At 49.8% G+C, this 26,226-nt stretch overlaps 1 protein-coding gene across 1 annotated transcript; it reads right to left on the bottom strand.

The window, feature by feature from the left end:
• Window positions 1-25,545, bottom strand: ATOH8 (atonal bHLH transcription factor 8). Its single transcript, XM_027736623.2, has 3 exons — window positions 24,924-25,545; window positions 10,072-10,263; window positions 1-1,648 (listed from the first exon to the last, which is right to left on the bottom strand). The coding sequence occupies exons 1-3, from the start codon at window positions 25,347-25,349 to the stop codon at window positions 1,643-1,645; spliced, it is 624 nt and encodes a 207-aa protein (XP_027592424.1). The 5' UTR covers window positions 25,350-25,545; the 3' UTR covers window positions 1-1,642.
• Between the last annotated feature and the right edge of the window lie 681 nt (window positions 25,546-26,226).

Here is a 26,226-nt window from a genome sequence, read left to right as displayed (position 1 = left end):
TGACAATCTAAAAATGTCTTTTATTGGGCTGCTAATAATGACCAGCGGTGAGAGTGGAGGGGTAAGCAGTATAATGAGCTCCTGGGAGGGGGCTTGGATACAGCTGTTCCCTGTGTCCCAGAAATCAGGTAGAAGATATCTTGAGCTCACCAGAAGCCAGGGGACTTGGCAGTGAGCAGTGTAGCACACCAGACCCAGACTCTGCTCTGGTGAGCTCAGGTTTTGCATAGCAGCTCCCCAGCTCAGTGCTCACCTGCCAATTGCTCAGCTTGGGAAACAAACAGGCAAGCACTGAGGAGTTCAAGTTTTGTATATTCATGTCAGTCAAACAGAGACTATTCCCTCCCCTGCCCAATGATTCTTGCCCACCCCAGCCCCTTGCCCGCCCCAGTGCTGAGTGATGCCCGGCCAGATCCACACTGGAGTAACTCAGACACCCAGGAACCTGATTCATGCTGATGTAGCCAGGATGTGAATCTGGCCTCACAAATAACATTTCCCCCTGAGTGGGAAACAAAACATGTTAATCTTCTTGGTTTGGAAACCCATATATTTTTCCCCTTGAACACAGAGCTCTGTCCCCCCATCATTAGCAGATGTCTTGCATACAAACTGCATTACCCATAAAGTCTGCTTACTCCAAGCAAATGTTTCTCCATCTTTTCTTTTTTTCTTTTTACTTCAATTTGAAGTGAAAGGTACAGTATAGGATTCAAATGCTTTTGCATTACACGGGTTTCTGATCACTTGAAAAACCCCACAGAAAAAAAACGACTTCACAAACCTGAAACACCGTCTGAATCGTTCTGCCTAGCTGAACTTCCTTATGATTTCTTTTTTCTTCTTTGCTTTACATGGCACTTTGCTTTTGCATGTTTATAACTTTATTCCTTTATTAAAAAAAATAAATTCATAGCTCCTGTTTCAGCTCTCACTTCGTGTCAGTGTTTCTACCCTGTGGATGTGTCGCACAGGCAGGAACGTCAGGAAATTGCCCAAAAGGCAGAACTACAGAGTAGCTCAAAGGAAGAAGCAAACCTGAACGCCAAAGCATGGTTTGGTGTTGTCCCAGCTCTTGCCCACACCAAATGCTGGCTCCAGGGCTGCAGGCAGGGACGTGCAGGCAGAAGAAATAAGAGGCAACTCATAGAAGGGTTCAGAAATTGGGCTTTGTCACCGACAGCTGGCTGGCCTGCTCGCCATGATCTGAATGGCACCTCTGACTTTTCTTTGGCTCAAAGATTTAACATTAAGGCAAAAATCAGACACAGTGCAGAAGCTCCATCAAATCTTTGGCACAACAGCAGCAACAACAACAACAACAACAAAAAATTACTGTACACATGAGCTGAGAGGGTAACGTTTCCCAGTTAAGCAAAGGGAAAAGTGCTAAATAAATTGCACATACTAAAAGGTGGCTGGTTTAACAACAATAAGAAGCATCCCTGTCCTTTGTTTTTTCTTTTCTTTTCCTTTTTTCCTTTCTGTTCCAGAGATTAAGAGAGTTCCTTGGCCAATCATCATCTCCAAAAGGGGTTTCTGCAAAAAAGCTGCTTGCAGTCTTCATCTGGATCGTGCAACCTCTGCCAAGACCAGATGTAACTCTGGCTGGAAGCTCGTCTGAATCCTCCTTTCCTGGTTATTACTCCTGGAAAGAGAAAGATGCACCATCAGAAGAGGGAACACATGGTATCCTGTCGGCTCCTTGCATGGACAACTGTTGCTGACGCACACTGTGGCATCCTTGGGGACTGTTGGCCATGGATCTGTGATTTTTAAGAGTTGGGCTCACAGAGGAACCATCTGTAGGTGCCACAGTGGTGGCCAGAGATTGCATAAAGGAGAGGGATCGGCAGACAGAGGGGATGCGGAAGGTTTTGGGAGGAAAAATAACACAGTAATTAGGTGTTGGCTTTAACTTCTGATGTAAAAAAATAAATTAGAAGTGAGACAAACACCTGCTTTTGAAAAGACCTGGAGCCTTTTGGTCTGTTTTCAGTTTCAGAAGCTGATCTCGGAAAGCAACAAGCTGGGTTTGTGCAGGAAATGGGCTTTATTTCTGTATTTTAGCTGTTGTACATACTTTTCTGTGTACATGGCTGCTCTGCCTGTGGGACTGCAACCTGTCCCATGAGCCTGTGTATCCCCTGCGAGTCACTGTCATGGCAGATGTACTTGGGTAATTGAACTGGGCTACAGGATATTATGGCCAGGTCCATTGGAAAATGCTCAACTTCAAACCACAGCAGCTTCAGACAAGGAAAACCTCATCTAAACCCCCTTTCACATTAAAATAAGCACGGCGAAATTTCCCACAAACAATTGTTAGCATAGTTCAAAACAAGAGGAAAATCCTCAGGGCCTGAGGATTTCATGAGATCACATCTCTGTTGTCCAAACTGCCTTCATCGTGTGGGCTCCCAAATCCTCATTTAAGTAACTTAGGAATTAGAAACTTGGAAATGAGACCCCGTTTACCAAGTGCAACCACTGTTTTTTGCTTTTTGCCAATGCATTTAAGAGCCCTTCCTTTGGACATGGTCACTAATTTCCTGGAGAGATCAGCCATCTTTCTGACAGTCTTAAAAAGTTAAACTCCTTAAAGGTTGGCCTGGAAAACATTTTTTTCCTCAATCTGTTTTGCTTCTGTACTGCCTCTCTTTTTCCATCACTAGATATTGTAACATTAAGGTACAAAATATTAGTAGCATACTGGTACTTGATTTATGACTATCATTAGGGCAGCTGCTGTGAGATCAACTATCACAGCTGAGCCTCCACACCAGGTTAAGGTGCAGGGGAACCCAAAATCCACCTTGCCACCCCCTCCTGCCAAGTGCAGACCCTGGGAAGCACAGGATTGCCCAGGACCATCAGGGTTTCCCTTGATAAGAGCATTTCACTGAAAGTACCCACATCATCCTCCACGCAATAAATGCTGGTGTCTGCTGGACCCCAGAACTCCTGGAGTTGGGGTCAGCACACCTGGATATGGTGGAGGAGGCTCTGCTGGAGGACAGGATGGAGATGCATCCCAGCACATCCCAGGAATAACAGAGTCCTTGGATAAAGTCACTCCATGGGTTCCAGCCCGCAGCAGTTGTTCTCCTACATAAGCAATCATGAGCTCTTCACATCTGGCACATGCCAAATCTGAAAACAGAGCTCATTATTCCAATTATGAACAGTAAGGAGGTGTCTCTGCAGACTCGATGACCCTACCTGAGTGCTTCTCAGAGCAGAAGATGTAGAAACTATTGCCCTAATTCAAGGCCTTAATTGGTATTTGGGATTTTGAATAAATGATGTTTGGGTGGGAGGCTGACAAAGAGCTTTGTGTATTGCAAATGTTTCTGCTGGGAACCTCCTAAAATTATTTTCCAACAATAAATAATATATATTAATAATGTGTAATAGAAAAGTCAGTTGTTTAATTTATCCCACATGGAAAGAAAATGTAAAAGAAGAAAAAGGAGGGAAGCAATGACCACTCTCATTAATATTAAAAGACAGTAGAGAGATCAATCCCCCCCTGTTCCCGCCTAGAACAGCAGTCTTAGCAAGCAAAACCTTTTCCACTGCAGGAACGAATTACCCAGCAGTAGCAGCCTCTCGTCCTAAGCCAAAGCCACCAGAGTCACAGGCCTCTGGTGCCCTTTAAAGTCCTGAACAAACAGGACCTGGGATTGCAGTTAAAACCTCCTGCATTTGCTGCGAGAGACCCTACCCTCCTGCTCAGGGTGCTGATCAAAAGCACTGGTGGGTTTTGGGAAGCAGGATGGTTTTAGGAAGAGAAGTCTCAGTGGCAGCTCTCCTCTGTGAGGTCTCTGGGGGGCAAGAGGGAATATGCACAAACCAGCCAAGGGCAGGTAAGGGCTGTCCTGTTGTACCTTTGAGGGGAAGGAAATGCGAAGGGGAATAGAGAGATCCCTCTGCAACGCGATGGAGATGCTCAGCACACCTCACTTGTTTGTTGCCAGGCACTGCCCAGTGCTGGCCATGGGTTATGTTTGGTGGGAACGGGCTCCGTTCTTTCCCCCTCCACCCTTTTCCACTCCAGCCAGGAGCTCTGAAGACAGATTTATTAGCCTGGGTCTGCTTTAAACTAATAATATCGGAACTCCCGTGGCTCTTGAATTTGACAACTGGCCCAATGACCTTGGTGAGTTTGCAGCATCCCAGAGCATTTCAATCTCTATAAATCAAAGCAGTTCTGGAATTGAGTCAGCCTTTGTTCCAGGGTTTCTCCTGTCTCCTCTACTCACATTTTCCTTTTGCTGTAGTTACCCAATATCTGTGGGGTGGATGTTACCCTATTCTTGGTAACACCCTTGCTTTAAAGGGAATGGACCCTATGCTGGGACTCTGCTCCCACCATGGGAGCAAATCCCTGGCCCCAGTCTTTGTGTGCTGTGACATGGCTACTCCAATACCCCTTAAAGCAAAGGGGCTTTTGGGGTGCTGTCATGCAACAGGGAAGTCCCACCTCACATCCTTTTGCAAGGAAAAGCTTTCAGCCCTGCTCTTTGGGGTACTGATGCTCTGCCCCCCCAAGGGTGTGCAGTGCCTTTGGGGATGCACACAGCTGCTGCTGCCTCCCTGTCCATCCTTGGGTGAACTTATCACGAGCCTTAACACCCGCGCCCCACCTGCAACTGCTATTTTCGGCTGCAGGGACATATAAAATCCAAGCAACAAGCAAATGAATCTCACTACCCCCTCAACACCTTGTTTTTAGCGGGTCCCTGGGTGTGTAATCCTCCCACCAGCATGGGGCAGGAGTAACTCATGACCAGGCAGATCCAGGACCTCCCCGTGCCCCCAGGGATGCTGCCATCCTGCTGTCCCGCGGCAGATGGACAGACGGCTCGGGGCGGGTGGCTGCACTCCTGTGGTCCAGCTCCTCCCCGGAGCCCGCGGAGCTGGCGGCCGTGGGGAAGCAGACTGGCTGGCTGCCCGCTCTCGCCGGCAAGTCCTAGCAGGGAAATGAAGCTATTTTTAAAGAGGAACCTCTGCTAAGTCAAACTGCAGGGAAAGGGAGGTCGAACCTCATCATGAGACCCCCCTGTGCACACAGGACGGGGAGCCGTGAGGAAGAAATGCCACGCAGATCATCAGGGTTTTACTGTGCTGGCTCTGAATGGTACTGATAATCAATATCAGATGATCAATAACAGCAAGCCCCGGCAGCCAGGATCATCCAAGGGGTGGGAGCTGTGGTTTTATCTAAGGGCTCTGTCTAAATAAATCACGACTCATGATACAGTGTTATCAAAAAAATATGCTCCAAGAAAATGGTTTCAGTGCCATACAAATCAAGCCTGACACTACCATTTCTCTTTCATAATATAAACCCTTTACTCTTTCACTCCTGCAAGTAAAAACGCTTGCAGAACGCCCTCCTGTCGATTTTTTTTCAGTGGAAAGAAGCGTTACCTACAATGGAATCTCTGCTTTTATGAAAGCAGCAATAAGGTGGCATCAAGGCACGGCACACCACCACAATAACTATTTTATATAATGCAATAATTGTATGCATAATGTCAGCCCTTTTAGTGCAGCATATTGCAACAAACAGAGAGGCTTTTCATTCCACATACGATTCTAAATAATTTAATTATCTGGGAAAAGATATATATATATATCTCCATATATATGTGTGTGTGTGTATATATATCTATAAAGCGTATTTTTAATTTTTAATTCCTTGCATCTGTGCTCATCCACACACACAGGCACAAAAACAAGAAACTAAATTCCAGCCCAAAACTTTTATTGAGCTCCAACTGCTCGCCTGTTATTCATAACCCAGTTTCCTCTCTCACAAAGAGACCTTTCGCATGGTTTTGGTTTTTTTTTTTTTTATGTGTGTGTGTGTGTTTCTTTTTTTTTTTTTCCCCTTCTGCCTCGCTAACAGCTGCTCGCAGTGTTGTATCCTGAGTGATGATGAGGTTCTGAAAGTGTTTTTTTGGAACAGATGGCCAGGAGAGAGCTGGGGAATGTGCCAGCAGCGAGCTGGGGAATGCGCCAAGTCCTGCAGTGACTGAGTACTCCGGGTTCCAGCTCGCGTGCCTTTCCCCTGCCCTCTGCCCCAAGTGGCGCCAGCAGGACTTCCCAGCTCGCGCTCCGAACATCTGGAGTCTGCGACTGCCAGAAGAGCCGGGACGGGGGGAGGATGAAGCGAAAAAAAAAATCCCTCACCCATCCCTCCCTGCTCCGGTTGAGCTCCCAGGGCCGCGGCGATGTTGCTGCCTAGCACGGGGGCTAATCAAGAGCAAAGAGGGGAGGGGAAGGGAGGGAAAATGAACCTTGTGATGGGCGCTTGGGGTTTTCAGTGCTGGGTGTGCCGTACAGGGTATTTATTGGCGGTCGGATCCTGCCCCGGGTAGACCGAAGGGCTGTGTCTGTGCTGCCTGCTGGGGGAGTAAGGTCTGCCCCATAGCCTTGGGGCCGGCTCCTGTGGGGCTGGGGGGCCCAGGGGGCTGCAATGCACAGCTCTGCACCCCCACAAACCCCAGTCTCCAGGGAGAGCCCCTGGCCATGCACCCTACAGCCCTAACCCGACCCTGAGCTGTAACACTGCCTTCCTGCAGGAGGAAAGAGACTGTACGAGCAGCAAGCTGGACCCCAAACATTACAGAATCCATGTGAGGTTTTCAGACGACCTCGGGATCTGTGCAGAAACCACATACATCGGGGATAAGGAAACTTGGACTCCCCTTTCTGATCCAACCCCTTTCTGGAGGATGCTCCTGGATGGAGCTGAAGGCAGCTCCCTCCCTTTTCCTAGGATATCAGTGTGGCCCCAGCAGGACTTGGGGCTCTGCTGAGGGTGTTGCAACCCAAACCTCCAATGTGGTGTGACTTGGGTGCATGGTGAAGGGCAAGGCTTACTCCAGATCACTCTAAAACTAAGCAAGAGGCAGCTTGAAAAAATGAAAACTATCATCAGAATTCACCCCCTCACACCACAGGCAGCTTTTTTTTTTCTTTTTTTAAGAAAAAGGCATTTGAAGCCTCCTTTGTTGCTTATAAATGAGATCTCCCATCACCAAATACCCTCAGTCAAGTCTCAACTGCAACAACTAAAATCACCTTATAACTGTAGTTAGGACTGAAAAGGGGATTTTTGTTTTTCTAGTCAAGTTTGAAAGGCTAAAGCCAACCTTTCTAATTAAAAAAATGGAGCAGAAAGGAGAGGGGGGAGAAAATTACTCAGTAAATTTCCTATTGCAACAGCAAAGTCTGAACAACAACCTAACGTTAGGGACACCGGCTAATTCGCCCTCAGAACCAAAGCAAGAGGCAACGTACAATCCAGCAAATGCAACATCTGGAGTCCCTGCCTGCCAAAACAAACTCCAACCAGCTACTTTTTTTGTGTGAAAAGCTCACGGTGCCACAGCACATCGCAACCAGAGAGCTGAGAGAGTGAGTGAGAGAGGCAGAGACACAATAAAATGGAGATGACAGGAGATAAGGGTGTTGTGGACCCAACCGCGGAGCTCAGGGAGCAGAGGTCTGTGCTCAGGCTTGCTATAATTTTTTTAAAGAGAGAATATAAAAGGAAACTTAAAAAAACCCAACAACAACAAAATAACAACCACCCCAAAGTCGATAATTCAGAGGAACTGCTCAGTGAGCAGTGGTTTCAGAGACCTGATTAAAAACACACAGAGCTTACAAAAACGTGTCTATTTCAACATTAATGAGGGAGTGGTGTTTTTGGGCCAAGCCATTGTATCCTCATACAGCTGCCTGCGTGAGACCCCCCAGTAGAGACATCCCTTCACACCACCTGACATCCAGAGCTTGGATTGTCCCTGCACAGCCATCCCGGATCTGTAATTTCCCTCTGACAACAGTCCTTTCCTCCCTTGTGCTCATGATGCCATTGATTTGCTTGGCTCAAGGAGAATGGGAGATAGCAAGACGAGTCCTCCCAACACAGGTTTTGCATTTCCACTCCTATCTACTGGGAATTATCAGAGTTATTTAGTGGTACCTGCTGGTTTTTGCTTCATCATCATCTGAATGTGCTCTTGCCATCACCTGAGCAAATACTGCTGGAAATAAAATTAACCATATCATCCCAAGAGAATCTACACACTCTGGGGCTGCCCTAAACTCGGACTTTCCAAAACAGCAGAAATGCATTTGCTAGAATTTCCAGCGAGAAAAGCAAGGCAGAGCTGGCATTAAGACCCTGCCTCAGGTACAAAGCCTGGCTTTCTTTTCAGACAGGGCTTTCAGAGAAGGGTTAGGGTGTGTGGCCTTCAAGAACATGGAGAAAAGGCAGATTTTCTCCTGGTGACACTGTTTCAGCGGGTTGGCGGTGGCCTGTTGCTGATGCCGCGTGAGAGTTTCACTGTTCACGCACTCTCAGTGGGCTGAGGGCTTTTCTCCATGCATCTGCTCTGGAGACAATTTTAGAGAACAAACGCCATAAATAGAAGAACTTTAATTCTTAATTTATTTTTTTAATTAAGGATGGGCCCAGCCCTAAGCCTCAGATGTGAACACCCTGGGATTTGGAGCCATTTAAAATCTGGCTCCATGTTTTCTCTCTTTAAGCTTGCACTGGTTTACATAAGCCAAGACAATGTGTCTCAGCCCATTGGGCACCTAAAGGCTGAATACCAGCCCAGAAATGTGCTGAAGCTCATCATGAAGGATGCTCATCCTCTTCTTTTCCCCTGTTTTAGCTTTGGGAGGAGACCCAAAACCTAACTAGTGATCTGCTAAAGCCTCAAAAAGGATGCTCATCCCCTTTTTCTCCCCCATCTTGACTTGGAGAGGGGACCCAAGCCCCAACTAGCAATCTGCCCAAGCCCCAGAAATGTTCTCCCCCATCTCAACTTGGCTGGAGACCCAAGAACCAACTCTCACCTTGCCCTGGGATTGGTGGCATCACATCAGTGTTCCTGGGACGCCACTGCCTGTGGCACTACAGACCTCACAATGAAACCCCAATTTCGGGCTGTGCCCAGGAGCTCCCCCCACATCTCCCAGCTCCAGGCAGTGCTGTGGCTGTGGGTGAGTGGTGCTGTGTCTCTGCCTGGCACTGCTGCTCCGGGGGCATAAATACAGCCCGTGACAGCGAGAGGAAGCGACAAGGGAGTGTGCTATTGTGTTTATTTATAAACTGAATTGCTGCAGGATGATTTGTTGGGCTAAAGAGGAGGAAAAGTGAGGAAACCTGCCCGGATCACAGGCAGATCTTAACGACACCGGGGAAGGAGCCTGCTCCCCGGCTTAGCTGCCCATTCATCCATTAAAATCCCGCTGATTTATTATCCCGCCTGACAAGCAAGCCCAGAAAGCAGGGGGAAGTTCAATTCAAGTTTACAAAACTCTTTTTGTCATAAAAGCCTGAACAAAGACATCAATCACTCCTTTAATTCACCCATGTCACTCTCTGAGAGGAAAACTGGCAGAACGCTCCGTTTCCTCCTCCCGCCGCTTGACGATGATTTCACCTAATTGGTTCAGTGTTAAGTAACCTAAAGGAATGCAAGGCGTAATTAGATTTAACGTTGTTTCCTCAAGATACCCACATGTCCTTCAGGTCATACATCTTACTAATGTGTTTATACATACAATGTCTCCATTAGCTACCTTTTTTTTGTTGTCGGGTGATTTTTCTCAGAGATAAGTGTTAGATTAAACAAAACAGAAAACACAGGCGGGCGACCGTGTTTTATGGGCTCCAAAAGGCGACTCAAGGTTGGTTTGGTTTAACAAGTAACAGTCCCAAGATGACTCTTAATAGGATCACGCTCGTGTTGAAACACACGATAGGCGACTAACGAGGGGAAGAGCCCGGCGCAGAGGATGGGGAGGAGAGAAAAGCTTTTGATTAGGCAGGAATGTGGTTATTACAAGATCAGACAGATGGAGGAGAAAAAGCAAGAGAGAAAGGCAAGGGATAAAAAAAAAAAAAAAATAAGGAAAATTTCACGAGTTTGGGAAAGGAAGCAAACTGCTTTGGATATTTTTTTTTGGCTTTTTTTCTCCCTTTTGTAACTTTTACTGTTATTTAGGGGGCGAGGGGGGGAGGCTGTAACATACCTTCCTTTTTTTAGATCTTCCTTCTGCTTGTAAGGTCCTAGTGCACTGCTCCACGCATTCAGAGAAGCTCATGTTACTGTGGTCAGCGCTGTAATCCAGGTCTGCTAGTCTGGCCAGGGAAAGGATATAGTTACAGGCTATTCTCAAGATGGCCAGTTTGGACAACTTTTGACCATAAGAATAGCAGGGAACCTAGAAAGGGTAACAGGGAAAAAGAAATAATTAAAAATTAGGCCATATAAACAAAATATCTTGCTTGAAGCATGGCAAAACAACTGGAAGTTATTTTCTTAGCAGTTTTTAACATAAATAGAAACTCTAGCGATAAAAATGCCATATGGTCCCAACAGGTTTTTAAGAAGAACTCCCCCGCTGATCTCCATGGGGATGAAAGCAGCACGAAGCCTCTTGATTTCAGCGGGGCAGTTCTGCTTAAAATGTGATGGCAGGATACGGCCTGGGATGTCTGCCTGCTGTTCAGTTCTTGGAGGCCCTGTTTCTCTCAGAAAGCTGCAGCCCCCATGCCACCCAGTAACTCGCCTTGAATTACTCACTCCCCACAAGTAGCTCCCATGTCATCACAGGTCTTGCAGAATAAGGCAATAAGGAAGTATGAGCAACTATATCACAACCTGGTGTTATTTGTGCTCAAACAGCATCGATTGTGACTTCCAGCCCATGCAAAAACATGATGTTGCTGAGGAGTAAGACCCGGAGGCAGCAATTCCTACCTGCTTAAACATCCCATCATGGTACCTCACCCCCAAAACAGACCAAACCAGAGCCTGGTTCAGGGCCCTGGATGTATCTTACGCAATTTATTTCCTTCACCCTTAAGGATTTCTAGTGCAATGTGAAACATTCAAACAATTCAAACTAAACAGTAAGTGTCTAAATAACCGAACAGTGTATGGTTCCTGCTGCAGAACGGGTGGATTGCTTTTCCATTGCAATCCAGCAAAAAACTTCATCTACACTCAATTTTGGGCACGTAACTTTAACATGTTATGTGTTTAACTTTAACACCCAGACCTTTTCCCAGCTCCGTTGTCCTTCTCTGGACACGCTCCAGCACCTCAATGTCTTGTAGTGTGGTGCCATACACACTATCTACTACTGATACCCCTGAGAAGACAAGGAATCATGGAATAGCTTGGGTTGGGAGGGACCTTTCAAGGTCACCTAGTCCAAACTCCTCCCTGAACCGGGCAGGAGCATTGCAGAGAATCTATTAAATCATTTAGGTTAGCTCTTCTGAGTGTGATAGACTTGAGACCCCATTTTCTAGTTTGCAAAATTGCTAAAAGTCATTCAGTCCTTCATGCACAAGAGTCTATTGCCTATGGGAAACTGGAGCCGGGCGTTTATCTGAAATCCATCCTGGCCCCTCAGGTTGTCTGACAACCCATGAGTCTAAGTTTTCATACTACATCAATCACAGGAATGCCTCAATGTCCACCAGCCATCTGCCTCCGTACCAGTCTCCATCCTCCTCATCCCTCTGGAGTGTCACACTCAGGGTTGGAGATTTTTTTAACGCTTCTTGCCATGCTCATGCCTCAGCCTCTCTTTTCTCCACAGGGACACAAGCATGGGATCATTCCTGGAGTGATGTCCCTGACTTTACATAAAGTAAGATGGGTTCACCCCTTCCACAAACCCCACAGTGACCATACGCAGATTCCAAAGGAGGAGCAGAACAGCCCAGGCTCCAACTACTGTCACCTCCACAACCTCATTATAGATGTGCCATCCCTGTATTTAGTAGCCCATGATAGATCTTTTTTCTCCATTAATTTGGCCCGATAAGCTGAACTCCTGTCGATTTTGAGCAGCCACAACATCCTTTTGCAAAGTTTTCTCCTCGATCTATATAAATTTTTCCTCCTTTTGCTTGTTTTGAACTTGCTCCTACTGTCTTCCCTTGAGGTTCCCTAGTTCCTGTATTAGAAAAGAGGACAACAGATTTTTATTCACATCCTCTGTGACAAATGTTTTCAGTCCTCCATCGTCTCTTCACCCTCTTTTCCAGAAGGAAAAGATAATCCTCCTTAGCAGACAGTTGTATGGAAGCCATCCTATATCTCTGATGACCCTTGCTGCTCTTCCCTGAACCTTTCCTAGTCCCTCTGTAGCTGAGAGGATCAGAACAACATAAAGTATTCATGTTGTGGGTGCATCTATCTAACAGATGCTTATGTTAAATATTCCTTTAAATGTTCTGTTAAATATTTCTTTTTTTACCAACTCCTGACTTGATTTGTGAGTGCTACCAGACACTGACTTGAGACTTCCATTGAACCATATACAGAAACCCTGAGGTCTCCCTTCTCTGAGATAATGGCCAGCTCAGGGTCTATCATTTCACGTGTGGATTCTGGTATGGTTTTTCCTGTATGCATCACTTCACTTTATCTGCACTGTATTTATTTCATGCACCATATTATTACCCAATCACTCTGAGTCATAAGGTTCAGCACAGCTTGCACAGTCACAATTTCAGGTGGTGGGACCTTTCAGGTCTCCAGCCCAACTCCCTGTTGAAAGCAGAGTTAAGCACAGAGTCAGGCCCTGGTTTGTCTACTTGGGACATCCCTCCCTGCAGGAACTGCCCCTTTTTCCCTACCCACCACTCCCTGCCTGTAACTTCATCACTAATCCACACTCCTGTCCAAGCTGCTCAGTTTCTTCAAATGTTCCTAGGGAAGACCTCTGCCACAGTACTTACAGAAATCCAAACCAATTGGCTGGATCACCCATATCCATGAGCAAATGAATTTTAGTGATGATGATCCTTTGGGTCATTTGTGTTGCATGATACATAGAGTCATTTAGGTTGGAAAAGACCTCTAAGAACATTGAGTCCAACCATTAACCCAGTATGGCCAAGCCCATCACTAAACTGTGTCCCTAAGCACATCTACATGTTTTCGGAACACTTCCAGGGATGGTGACTCCACCACTTCCCTGGGCAGCCTGTTCCAATGCTTGAATACCCTTTCAGTGAAGAAATTTTTCTAATCTCCAATCTAAACCTCCCCTGGAACAATTTGAGGCCATTTCCTCTTGTCCTATCACTTGTTACTGGGGAGAAGAGAATCACCTCCACCTGGCTACAACCTTCTTTCAGGTAGTTGTGGAGAGCAATAAGGTCTCCCCTGAGCCTCCTTTTGTCCAGGCTAAACAACCCCAGCTCCCTCAGCTGCTTCTCATCAGACTTGTGCTCCAGACCCTTTCCCAGCTCTGTTGTCCTTCTCTGGACATGCTCCAGCATCTCAATGTCTTGTAGTGTGGTGCCATACACACCATCTACTACTGAGAAGACATGGAATCATAGAATAGCTTGGGTTGGGAGGGACCTTTCAAGGTCACCTAGTCCAAACTCCCCCCTGCAACAAGCAGGGGCATTGCAGAGAATCTATGTATCCTATGCCTGTGTCACTGCTGCACTGACCTCAGCTGCACAGAGCAGAGACTTCTCTGCTGGTAACACCAACCCAAAAGGGATGGAGCCACTTCCATGCCTCTTCTGCTGGAATCGGCACCGTCTGTGCCATGGGATTCCAGACACACCCTGTAAGCCCCTCTGCAAAACTGCCAGTCAAGGAAAAGGCAAGGCTAAGTGTTGTTCCCATTGCTCCAGAGGGAATCAGAGGGGTAGCCGGAAATGGCTGGAGTCTGGTGCCACAGAGATCCCCTTTTGGTCTGACAAAACCTCTCTCTCAATCCCTGCCTTTACTTCTTTGCCAGCATTATGCACCCACCAGTGGTACTTGCCTTCAGACCATAGTACCTGGTCCCCAGATGCAATGAGCTGAGTTATTTTGAAAGCAAGAGCTTTGAGCAGCAGAAACACCCAAGTCTTTCGACGCCAATGTAACAAGAACAGCAGAGCGCCCGGATCAAACAGCATCAGGAAAGAACAAAGCAAGATGGAAACTAAAATAGAAGGATTCAGTGCAATGTGGGAGCAATTTCAGAATTAGAGCAAGAAGGAAGTTAAATTGAGTGGAAGTAAAATAGAACCACGAAATCCTTGAGGCTGATGCACAGACGCTGTCCAGTTACAACACAAGAAGGCAGACTAATGTCTTTTTTCCTCATCTGTTTTGCTCTTTCTTTTGTGTTTTGGTTTTTTTTTTTCAAAAAAACAAAAAAGAAAAAAGAAACAAAATAAAAACCAATCTGTTTTTTTTCTTGTAGGATATGTTTGCTACAAATGGCAAGGAGGATCTCAGCGCTAACACAGCTGACAAAACCCTCAACTGGGATTACACAACATTTTTCCCACACCACTGTAGCAGAGTCCAAGCTGGAGCTGCCCCATACGTCCATGGGAAGAGGTTCACCTTGAGCAGCTCAGATACTGCTGTGATGGGTGCGGGGCACCAACATTAAAAGATAAGAGGTTTTTTGCCATGGTAACAGTGTTAGAAAAACTATTTTATAGGAACCCTCCCTGTCTTGGCTCAGGTCCTGCCATTTTAATGTTTCCTTTTGAATTAAACATGGGAAATTAAGAGAGGAATGAGCCACTTAGTTCAGATCCAGAGTCAAAGCTTCCCCAAGTGTGTGTGTGTGTGTGTGTGTGACTTTGGCATTATCTCTTCTTTAACACAAAGTCAGCAGGAAGGAGGGGACAGATTTGCACAGATTGGAGAAAAGGTTGTCAATGACACACCTGGATGCCAAGAAATCTTCAAAATCCAACTTAAAACAGAGAGAGTGTCTTAGAAATGGGAAAACGCCTGACGCTGGTGTGGTCTTGCAGCTGTAACCCTCCCAGCTTCCATGGAATCTCCACTACACAGATCTTGGGCAGGTGGTAACGCAAGCAGGTATCTGTCACACTCCTGGCAAGCACCAAGCCCTTCCTTCTGTCACCTTCTTGTTCCTCATGCCTGAACTGAACAGATTTTGGAGCTTTGGTGGGACAGCTGCAAAGATGGTAGCTGAGCAGGTCCGTTCAGAGCCAGGGGGAACCAGGGTAGAGCTCAAGTTCCTGTGCAGTTAATGAAAATATTTCCCTTATCTGACCTCACTGATCTCTCCCGAGCAGCAGCACAGATCACCCTCTTGCCTGCAATATTTGCAGTGATTAAAAGGAATTAGGAAGGAACTGCAACTGAAATTTCACACTGATTCGAAGGAATGCAGCTGTCTTCTAGAAAGGCAGAAAGGCTAGAAAGGATACTGGCACCATCCTGGGCTTTGGGAGATCAGCATGGAGCGGGCTGGGACCAGCAGGAACCAGAGCTTCACTCAGAGCATGTTTCTTAGTTGTGTCTGCAAAGGGCTCTGCAGAGTCTCCTGGGTCTTATCAGTGACCCTGAGGCTGGCAGGAGTTGAAGCAAGGCAAGAGGAATGCTCCTGAGACATATTCCTGTGCAGAAGAGCCCTTCTTTGGCAGGAAGATAGAACGGGATGTGACCTAACAGGTCTCTTCCATCCTTGACGTCTGAGATTCAGAGGCAGCGCCCTTGGAAAACCAAGGATGCTCCCTTTGAAGTCCGTGGGAAGTCTGCTGTGCACTTGACCAGAGCAGTGCTCGGCCTGCAGCCAGCCCTCTCCAGAGAGGCAGAGATCTGCTGCAGTTCCCCAAAGGGTCACTGTCACCCACTGAAGAAATGGGCTGGGAGCTGATTCTGACCAAGGGCACAGGAGAGGAGAGTGCGGGATGAGGTTGGGGAACAACTGGAGAAACAGATGTGTGAGAGGGTACCCCTGAAACATGAGGGCGAAGGGTATGTTCACCGTGGTGGGTCTGTGAGGAACAACCATGAGCATCCCATGGACTTCAGGAGCATTAAGCAAGTTCACATCACTGAGCCTTCTGCCAAGCAGCTCTGTCCTTATCAATACGATACGATTTCTGTAAACATGCTCTGGACCTGCCCAGATAACATCTGTAAAACCAAGTCTGCTTTTACACTGCATAAAGATGCTGGAATAAAGAAGAGTGTCGAGTGCTGGGGGTCCAGACCTCTCTGGTATTGTGCTTGAATTGTAAACTTAGCAGCACAGACGTGCACAGATCCCCTCCACACAAAGGTCATGCAGGACAGAATTGGGCCCCCTGGGCACAGCAGGGAAGACAGGGTGGCTCCCATGTTTGCGATGGCTAAGCTGCCCTGACAGCTAAGTTCCTCAACATGCCATAAGAAGCTGCTGAACCTACCTGTCTGCTAACTGATCTGGTTTATTTTTATGCTGGGAGTTAAAACACATCAGGCCCCCCTTTCTCCCCTCCCCCAGGAAAGCATTTGGCTGCCTCTCCCCTGCATCCGAACACGCAGCCCAGTGGCGCTGTCTCATTGTTTGTGCTGCGTCTCCTGCCAAAAATATTTCCAGAGGGTTCATACAAATGTCCAGTACTTAATAGTTCTGGCTTTTGTACGTCCCTCTTTCCACCCGGGGTGAGTCAGATGTTTCCTAGAGTTAAGACACCTTGGGGGAATGGTGGCAGGTTGGGGCAGTAGGACTGCCAGTGTTCCCTGCTTGTCGGTCCTGAGCACGGGGGAAGCCTCTCTTTCATGATCCTGAAGTATCTCCAGGGCTGATGTCTGCAGTGCTACTGCAGATGTGTGGGTGCCTCATCCCTGCAAAGTGTCCAAGGCCAGGTTGGATGGGAGTTTGAGCAACCTGGTCTAGTGGAAGGTGTCCCTGCCCACGGCAGGGGGCTGGAACACAATGATCTTTAAGGTCCCGTCCAACTCAAATCATTCTACTTCTATGAGTAAGAGCTTTAAAAAGCTGAAGGCCTCACCCAGAAGATGAAGGCCTTGTCTGTTTTCAAGACGTGTTACATTGTGGAGTGTGTTTGGGAAGGGTTCGGAGCCACCCTTTTTCTTTCCACCCAATTTTGTGGTAAAGTGAACACATATGGGTCCTCCTGCTTCTCACAGGACTCGTTTGATGGTCTGGTTGGTGTGTTCAGATTCACCAGCAAGGAACCTGGCTTCCTTACCTTGCTCTCAACAGCTACATGCCCTGAGTCCTTCTAACATCCCAGGCAGGACAATGATGATTTATTTAATGTACAGCTGTATGATGGAAAAGCCTGCAAGCATTCCCAGGATGTCCTTTTACGGTCCTGCCAGACCCCTTCAGACCTGGTTCCCAAATACCCCTCCTCCTGCCCACAGCACAGCAGCAGCCAGCTTTCCAGCAATGGCTCCTCCATGCCACTGATGCTCATTACACTGAACTAGACCTTTGGGGCAGCACGGTGTGGGTTGGAACAAGCAAGGACAGATTCTGTTTTGTGGATATATGGCATGGTTCTCAGGGGAGTGCTTTGGAGAAGGGCCCCATAAGAGTCATAAAATAGTTTGGGTTTGCAAAAGACCTTTAAAGGTAAGCTAATACAATCCCCCTGCAATGAGCAGGGCCATCTTCAACTAGATCAGGTTCTTCAAAGCCCTGTCCAGCCTGACCTTGAATGTTTCCATGAATGGGGTATCTACCACCTCTCCGGGCAACCTGTGTGATTGTTTCATCAGCCTCATCGTAAAAACTTTCTTCCTTATATCTAGTCTAAATCTACTCTCTTTTAGTTTTAAAATCATTACCCCTTGGCCTAGAGCAACAGGGTCTACTAAACAGTTTGTCCCCATCTGTCTTACAGACCCTCTTTAAGGGCAAGGGGTGGGAGACGCTGAAAAAGTCTCCCAGAACCTTCTCTTCTCCAGGCTAGACAACCCCAACTTTCTCAGCCATCCCTCAGATCATCTTTGTGACCTCCTCTGGACTCACTCCAACAGGTCCATGCCTTTCCTGTGCTGAGGGCCCCAGAGCTGGAAGCAGCACAGCAGGTGGGGTCTCACCAAGGCAGAGTAGAGGGGAAGAATCACCTCCCTTGACCATCTGTGGGTGTCACGGTGTCAGATGCTCCACAGAGCTCTATTCCAGCCAGCGATGGGCAGCTATTCCATACCATGGGTGAGGGAGGCTTTTGTTTCTCTGCCACCAGACTGCGGTGGTGGGCAAGGGGCAGCCCCGTGCTAGCACAGCAATCATAGCAGTTTGAAAGGAAGCCCCATCCCTGTCCCACCACAGGGAGAAAAGTGCCCACCCAGGGCCCAAACCCAGCTGAAAAATGCCAAGGAGAACAAAAGCAGCATCGCTCAGGCAGGAGCACTAGTCCTGAACGAGGTGCCTTTGCCTCTTGGGTGGGTGCACACTGCCAAATAACCCAGCTCCCGGTTCCCTCCCAGCTCCTGGCTCCCCCATCACTCACATTGCAAAAACATGAGTTCACTCCTTGGAGCGAATGAATTGGCTTCCTCCAAACAAAACCTAGGTGTGGCGCTGGGTGAGTTCACCCCGGGAATCTCTTCCAAATGGCAGTCTGGTTAATGCTGCCCCAGGCCTGGCTCCACTCCATTTTGGACAGTCCTCCTACATTATCCCCATTTTGCAACCCCAATGCCTCCTGCACATCCCCAGGGCATACAACAAACATTCTCAGTATGAAAAATAACAAAATGCTGGGCTGCAGCAAAGCTCTTACCTTACTGCAGGCTCTTTGAACCACTGCCCAAAACAGTAACTACACAGAGGACCACTGGGTATCACAGGAGAAATCCCAGGGCCACAAGGCACAGAAAATCTCCTCTGAAAGGGGCTACCCTCAAGCACTATAGTGGGGAAACACTTTTTTGGGTGACAGTTTTGTAATGGTCATCTCCATCTTTAAGGTCCAATGAATCCGATTCCCCTGGCAAATAGGAGACCAAGCTCTGCCAGAGATAATGGCATTGCCACAGCCTCAGCTTGGCCTTGGTGACTCTTCAGTCACCACCCACTGCTGGACACCACGGGGTTTTCCACTCCTTTGCTATCGCTGCTTAGACCCAGGAGCTGCTATGAGCAGCTGCAAGGAGCATAACCCTCCCTCTGCTTGCATCCCTGCATGGCACAGGGGACAGTGCAAACCGGGACCAGGATGGGATATATCGCTTTGGGAATGCACACGGCAGGGACCAAAAGAGATGCAAGATGGGAAGAAAGAGCCTGGGGGGCTCTGCTGCACGGTACTGTAAAGTGTCCCATCTCCCCACCGCAGTCCGGAGAGGAATTTGAGAGTGGATTAAGGCAGGGAGCAGAGGCTGGATTCAAAGCTTGACAGAGAAAAGCAGACTCTTTCCTCCAATTTCAGCGGGAGAATTAAGAAAACATAAAGGTTAACTTAGGGTGGCTGCAGCAGGCAGAGCAAATATCTCCCGACGGGAGCGGGATTTGTAACAAAAGATAAAATCAGTCAGACAGCAGCCAAGAGAGCAGAAAAGCCCTGTTCTTGGTGACACACAGGCATTGTTTTCAAGATTTTTGTCCTTTTGTCTGGTTTCTCCCTTATTTTCTGTCCTCTTTTGTTGCTTCAGGCCAGTATTTTTTCATCTTCTTTAGCTGTTAAACCACAGTGCCACCCCACTCTGCCCCAACTGGGCTCTAAATATCCATCAGCGTCACTCGGGACCAGCTGTAACCACTGAGATACTCCGGTTAACACTGTGCTGTTCAATGACAACACGCAGCAGTGGTGTTGTACATGATGTCTGGAAGATGTTCCAGCTCTCCTGAAGTCCAGCAGCACCTCTCTAACCATCTCTTCCCACCCAGCTGTCACCCCCAGAGAGCTCAATGGGTGGTTTGTCTTCAGGAGCTGGGTTTTAAAGCATCTTGGGGTTTCCTGCTTGTGGGATCACAGAGGGATGAATCACTGGAAATAGGGAAGGGAGATGTCAGCAGGTGAGGGAGGAAAGCTCTCAGCCTCCTCACCACACAGAAAGGACACGCCAGAGACACTGGTCACATGCAGTGTCGCGCCTGCAGAGGTGACAAACCACGGCTGCTTTTGGGATGACATACAAAGAGGACGAGCACGTAATGACACATGCCCAGAACAGCCTCAGCCTCCTCTGGCTTGTGGCTGACTGCTCAAGTCGTGGGTCCTGCCTCCATTTAGTGCCTGGCTTGTCCTTCAAAGCCCTGCAGACAGCTTGCCCACATGCCACCCCACAGCCATGTAACCTCCTCCTGTGCGGCCTTGAGGCTGCCGCTCCTGATGTCCCACCATGCTCCCAACAGGAGCAAGCAGGGGCTTTTCTGCACTGACTTAACAACAAACCACAGCAGCCACGTGCATGTCGGCAGCAAAAAGTGAAAGGATGCTAGTGGGGGGAAAAAACCTCCATTCCAGCAGCTAAAAAACCCTATAAAACTCTAAAGTATCTCCAGAGCCCACATGAGTGCAGAGAGCGAGGCTGTCAGCTGCCGAGGCAGAGAGTGTCCTGGTAATGCAGTGGTGAAAAGATTTAGAAAAATGCCAATATACTTCAAGGGAAAATGCCTGTGGACACATTTGCTCCCAGCACAGACTCCAGCTCGCTGTGGCTTGATGCATCGCTTTCTCGAGGAGGAGCTGGACAGCAGTGCTCCAGAGAGAAACCAGATGTGCAAGCCCAGGCAGGCTCCAGATCAGGAAGGCTGCTGTGGTTGTCTCTGTCCATCGACGGAGAGTTTGCTGCCACCTTAGGGTCTGTCAGCACAGCTGAGGAGCTCGATCCCAACTCCTGGAGTGCAACATACTGGTGGGAGCTGGTTTGCTTGGCTGCCCATGAAGTCTCATGGTGAAAAGCACTATCTCCTTCCAGCCAAGTCCCCCAGGAGCAAACCTGGTGGCTAAGTCCATGCTGCAACAGATGTTGAGATAGTCCAGTTTCATACTTGGGATTTGCTGGAGAATGAGACTCTTGCTGCCAATACGAATTTGCAGACAATAAAAAAAAAAAGAGCCAGCATTGCTTGGCATGGAGAGCAGTTGCTCTGAAGATATGCAATGTTGTTCTCACATCTTGTCTCCTCCAAACGGTTGCACTGCTTCACAAATCTGAACATCCACCAGCACAAGGACTGGTAGGAGTCTTCACATGGAGGAGGAGATGCCCTCAGGTTCTTGCGAACTTGGCGCTGTGACTCATCAGAAATGTTTGGGTTCATTGACCACCCACAATGGCAGGGAGACAGAGAGAAAAAGGATGGAAGTGACAACCCATTATGTCACTTATGGAGGGTCCTGCAGCAGTAGTATAGGAATCCACTGACCAGGACCTGCCAGGGCATTCAAGGGCAGACCAGTGCTCCAGAGAGGAGCTGCCCAGTCACGAGGAAGAAGCAGAACTGGGGACGGACACCAGAAAGGCAGCAGCAGAAGGGCAGCCAAGGATAGCAGAAATATCTCCACCATCTCAAAGTGTTTCACAGCAGGTCAGTGTTTTCCAGGGGGAGCTATGCTGTGAGCCTCAGGAGTCTGCTGTTAGCAGAAGGATCATCACTTGGACAAATGATGCTTGGGGGACTGAAGGTGGAGTCTGCTGTTAGCGGAAGGATCATCACTTGGACAAATGATGCTTGGGGGACTCCAGACCGAGTAGCTGAAGATCACAAGTGCCAAGACCAGGGAGAAGGAGCTGTTATCTCAGGAGCATCTGCTCTTCAGCCCCACTTCAGTGCTATGGTCCTATGGTGAAGGCAGCAGCTCAATACAGAGAGAGGGAGAGAGAACCTTGTTCCTGGTGGCCGCGACACCAAGGGGTGAACACAATGGCAATGACACGTCTCACAGCAGCAGGCAGCTTCCCAGAGCTGGCAGCTGCCCGCCTACCTCCCACCTCTGAGGGGGCCCTGCCCTCAGAGGCGAGCCAGGGACAGCTAAGTGCTCAGGGACATAGCTGGATTAGCCTCCCCTTGTGTGAAACAACTGTGTTTGGCTCTTCCTCCATCAAGAACTGGAAGAAAAAAAAAAAACCCACACCCCTTCCTGCCATCTGGAGAATTAGTCGACACAAGCCAAAACATGTGTGCCATATGTACACAGCTGCAGAGTGCAGGGACGCCGCTGTCAGCCCATCTGCCCGGCACGCTGAGTGCCAGTCGCCTGCCCTGGGGTGGGCTGCTGAGACAGGGAGAGTGTCCTGCACAGAGGCATGACTTCCCCTTCCTCCTCCTCACCAGGCATGGACAGGCTCCCTACAGCTTGGCTGTGGTGGGTCTGATCCTACAAGCAATGGGGTTTTACCTCACGCATGCCAGTGAGGATGGGTATCTCCAGCCCTGTACATCCAAGCGTGACAGGGAAAGGTATGACACCTGTGTGGGTGCTGGGTACCAGTGGTTGAACAGGGCTCCTGCTTCCAGCAGCTCCACATCCAGCACCTGAGCCCTTCCCAAAGGAGTGTGGGGCGGGGGCTGGCTGTGTGTAAGCGAGGCGCTCTCCCCTGCTCTCCCCTGCTCCTCGCCCGCCTGTCTGCAGGGAGGTATCAGTTTCAGTGCCTCAGGAAAGGCCTCCCAGCTGCTTAAGAGCCTGATATGTGATGACAAGGAGGGGACGGAGGACTAACCAAGGAACAAGAAGCAAACCAAGGCCTGTGGCAGACAGCGCACAGGGATTGCTTCAGGGATGTGGAAAGACGGCGCTGACCTGAGGCAAGAGAAAGCCTCCCTGCTGCCTGTGCCTCTGCCAGCGCATCTCCCTGCCCCTGCTTCCCGACACGCTGACCAGGATGTGACAGAGAGCAACGTACTGTCTTCTGATCTGAACCGCTCCTCAAAACCCTCTCCTCCGACCCCGGTGTGAATGACTTGAGTGACAAGGCAGCGCCGTGCGTAAGTGCAATGAAGCTGACTGTCACCTGATGTCACGTACGGCACCAGGCACGCCGCTGGCAGCCCCACAAGAAATGAATACAAATGTCATCCAATGATGGTCAGGACAGCCAGCCCACCCCTCAGCAAATTGCTAGGAACACCTCGCAGCAAATATTTCCCAGAGAATGATTTCATTCTCTTTGCAGAGTGAATACAGTTCTGCCAGTATGTTCCCGTGCTGACCCTAGAGACCGGCTTTCATGGGAAGAGAGGACAGCAACTTGTTCTCCAGGCTCTTTGGACTCCCAGCTGAGTCCACAGCTGAAATGATTTATGGAGACAGGGCCAAGGCCAGGAATCTGAGGCTTTTCAAGAGTTGCCCATTTCCCAAAAGAGCGCGGCTTTAATTTGTTGCCTGCCTGACTCCTGCTTGAGGCTCAGCCTAGAACAAGATTGCCAGTGATTTGGGAAATCAGTGCTACTTCCCCTTGTGGTTTTGGTGGTGTAGATGTCTGTCCACGGAGAATTAGACTGACACTTCCAAGCGTGTTACAGACAGTTGCCAAACAACCAAAATATGGAAGCAGCTTATAGAAACAAAATATATCAAGTCTGGAGTCTGCATGTACAAAGGGCAGCCTCTCAGCACTGGGGGACAGCATCCAGCACACACTGGATTACTGGGATTTATGACAGGAGCTGTCAGATCCCACCCTGCGCGGTGATCAAAAATGTTTTAGTTTAGATGCTCATCAGTGATTCCCTCCTGACATACAGCCCCAAGTCTCAGCCTGTGCTTCTATTGAGGTCAGGGCTGAAGCAGATGACAGGGAAGGATTAAATCTTGGGGTGCAGCTACTCAGCACACAGCAGTCATTGAGAAGGGCTGCAGGCAGCATGATGGAGTTAGGAACAAGCAGAGCTCCGCTAAGCAGGAAAGAGCATTGAGTCCCAAAGCGAGCACACTTGCAGAATAGCTTGGATTAGTAATGTTTGAAAGATGGTAGTGAAAAGCCCGGGTGTATGAGCCCCCCTGTGAGCAGAGCACGCTGCTCCCACCAGGCTGGAAGGACCATCCTGGGAGAGGCAGCGCTCAGCATCTCTCACGATCAGACTCATCTGCAGTTAACAGCCCTCCAAGCCCTGTGCATCTCGTCCTTTCCACACACCTGGAATAGCCCCATCAGGATTGACCAGAAAGGCAGGACAGCCAGAACAGCTGGGCTTGCAGAGTGTGACAGCACATCTTTGTCTATCAGTGAGCTGTTACACAGTGCCTACACACAGTGAGGGCTGAGTACTGGGGCCAGAGCACTAATTTATCCTTGTGCAGAAGATGCAAGAACCTTGTGGCTTCTCTGGATCTCTCCTCATCTCAGGGAGATGATAGAAGAATTTAGTCCAAAACATCATTTACCTTTCAAAACCTCCACCCTGACAGTGAGAACCCGTCTATTATGCTTCACAGACGACCATGAGGATTTTCAAGTCCTCTCACCAGGCAAACCCAGCACTGCACACGCTTCAAACGTGCCCTACAGTAAAACCCATGGGAAACTAACTGGCAAAGGACTACAACTCAACTTGGCTATCCCTGGCAGACAGGGCACATGGAAAGTTTCAGAGGCTGCTGTAGGAACCCCAAGCACCCTGAGGGGTCAGGCACCCTGCACCGAAGTCAGCAAGAACATGGTGCTGCCCAAATTCCCAGTGATTCCTTTGGGGCAGCTCACCGCAGCCAGAGAGCTAGCAAGTACACGTGCTCTTGCTACATAAGAGCATCACCCCAGCTCGCAGCTTGGCCAAGTGCCTCTCTCCACACTGTTCTCACTTGGAGGGATTTCTCGGGTTTGTTTTATTTCTTCCCCCTCTACACCATTCCCTCTCCGGGGGAAAAAATAAAATAAATAAAAAAAAAGTCCAAAACTTTCTAACTGCAAGCAAATTAAAAGCCCTTATTTATTTATCTTGAGCGTTAGCACAGTTCTAGGGTTGGTACTTCCAGGCATTTTGAACCGACTTCCCCTCCTGTCAGGCGGCTCCTGCCCTTCACCTCCCCTGGCCCCCGGCAGCGCGGGCGCTCCCCCGCGCCCTGCGCACCCACCAGCCCCCGACACGCGGCACAACGCGGGGGGTGGGGTTGGCGAAGCGATGCCCGGAGCCCCCCGCAGGCGGGCGGCGGCTCCCGGGGCGGCGGCAGGTACCTGCTTCCGCAGCGCCTCGAAGGCGGCGCTGATGGTGTGGACGCGGGTCCTCTCCCGGGCGTTGGCCAGCAGCCGCCGCGTCTGCTGCAGCGCTTTGATCTCCGGCGAGACGCCGGACGCCTCGCCCGGCCGCGGGCGCGGGGAAGCGGCGGGCGGCGGCGGCGGGGCGGCGGGGAAGGCGCTGCTGTTGGCGGCGGCGGGGCCGAGCGCGGCGCTGCGCGGCTCCCAGGAGGGCTGCGGGGCGGCGGCGGCGGGGGGCGGCGCGGGGGGTGCGCGGAGCGCCGTCCGCCTCCCGCTCAGCACTTTGAGCTCCACGCGGAAACTTTTGCAGCCGCCGTGCTTGCGCCGCAGCCGCCGCAGCCCCCCGAGCTCGGCGGGGCAGAGGCGCGGCCAGGGCTCGCCCTCGGCCAGCGGCGCGCTCCGCATGGCGCGGGGCGCTGCTCAGCCGCGGCCGCTCCGCCGCTGCGCTGCTCCCGGTGCTGCTGCTGCCGCCGCCCCGCTGCCGCCCATCGGAGCCCGCCCGGTCGCGGCGGGCAGCGCAGCCCCGGCGGGACGGCTCCCTCTGTCTGTCTGTCTGTCCGTCCGTCCGTCCTCTCCGAGCGAACGTGCGCCCGCCCGCAGCTCCCCGCAGCCTTGCCTCCCGCCGCCGGCAGCCGGCCGCCGCGCAGATGAGCGGCTTTAAAGAAACAGGAAGGCTGGCCTCTTTTTTTTTTTTTTTTTCTTCCCAAAACAGCTGTGCTGCCAATCTCCTTTGTTCATCCCCCCCACCCCCCCTTCCCTTCCCTCCCACCCCACTCCCACTTTCTTCTTTAATCTCGCTCTTCCATGCGATGGAAGAGAAATCCTGCCCCCCGGAGACTCGCTGCGACCCACCGCGTGCGCTTCCCCCCCAACCCCCCGCCTGGCTTCCCCAGGGAAATCTGTGATTTGCTTTGGTTTCCAACCCACTTCATCCCGCTTCTCCTCTCCTATCGTTGCTTTCCCGCATCAAGACCCTCATCTGTGGGGCGGGGGGTGCCTGACTTCACGTTTTCTTCCTAAATGCGCCCGGGAGCACGGCGGGCACCCCGGCGGGATGGGGAGCTGGGGGAGCTCCAGCACCTCGCAGACATCCCTCCCGTCGCTCCTGGAAATCTTCGGTTGCTGCTCCGCTACCGAATCGGATCTACTTGGAAGAATTATTCCGCAGCAACGGGCTGCCCTGTTTTTCACGGAGATAACAAGGGAGCCTGCACGCGTGGGTACTTGCTACCAGTCGTGAGCAGCCTTCTGCTGGCACCCCGAAACCCCTTAACTCCCCTTA

Source organism: Pipra filicauda, unplaced genomic scaffold (assembly GCF_003945595.2).
Source record: "Pipra filicauda isolate LSUMZ 115617 unplaced genomic scaffold, ASM394559v2 scaffold30_size5312502_pilon, whole genome shotgun sequence".
Taxonomy (NCBI): Eukaryota; Metazoa; Chordata; class Aves; order Passeriformes; family Pipridae; genus Pipra; species Pipra filicauda.
The sequence above is the reverse complement of the archived record's forward strand: the minus strand, read 5'-3'. Positions and strand labels throughout refer to the sequence as shown.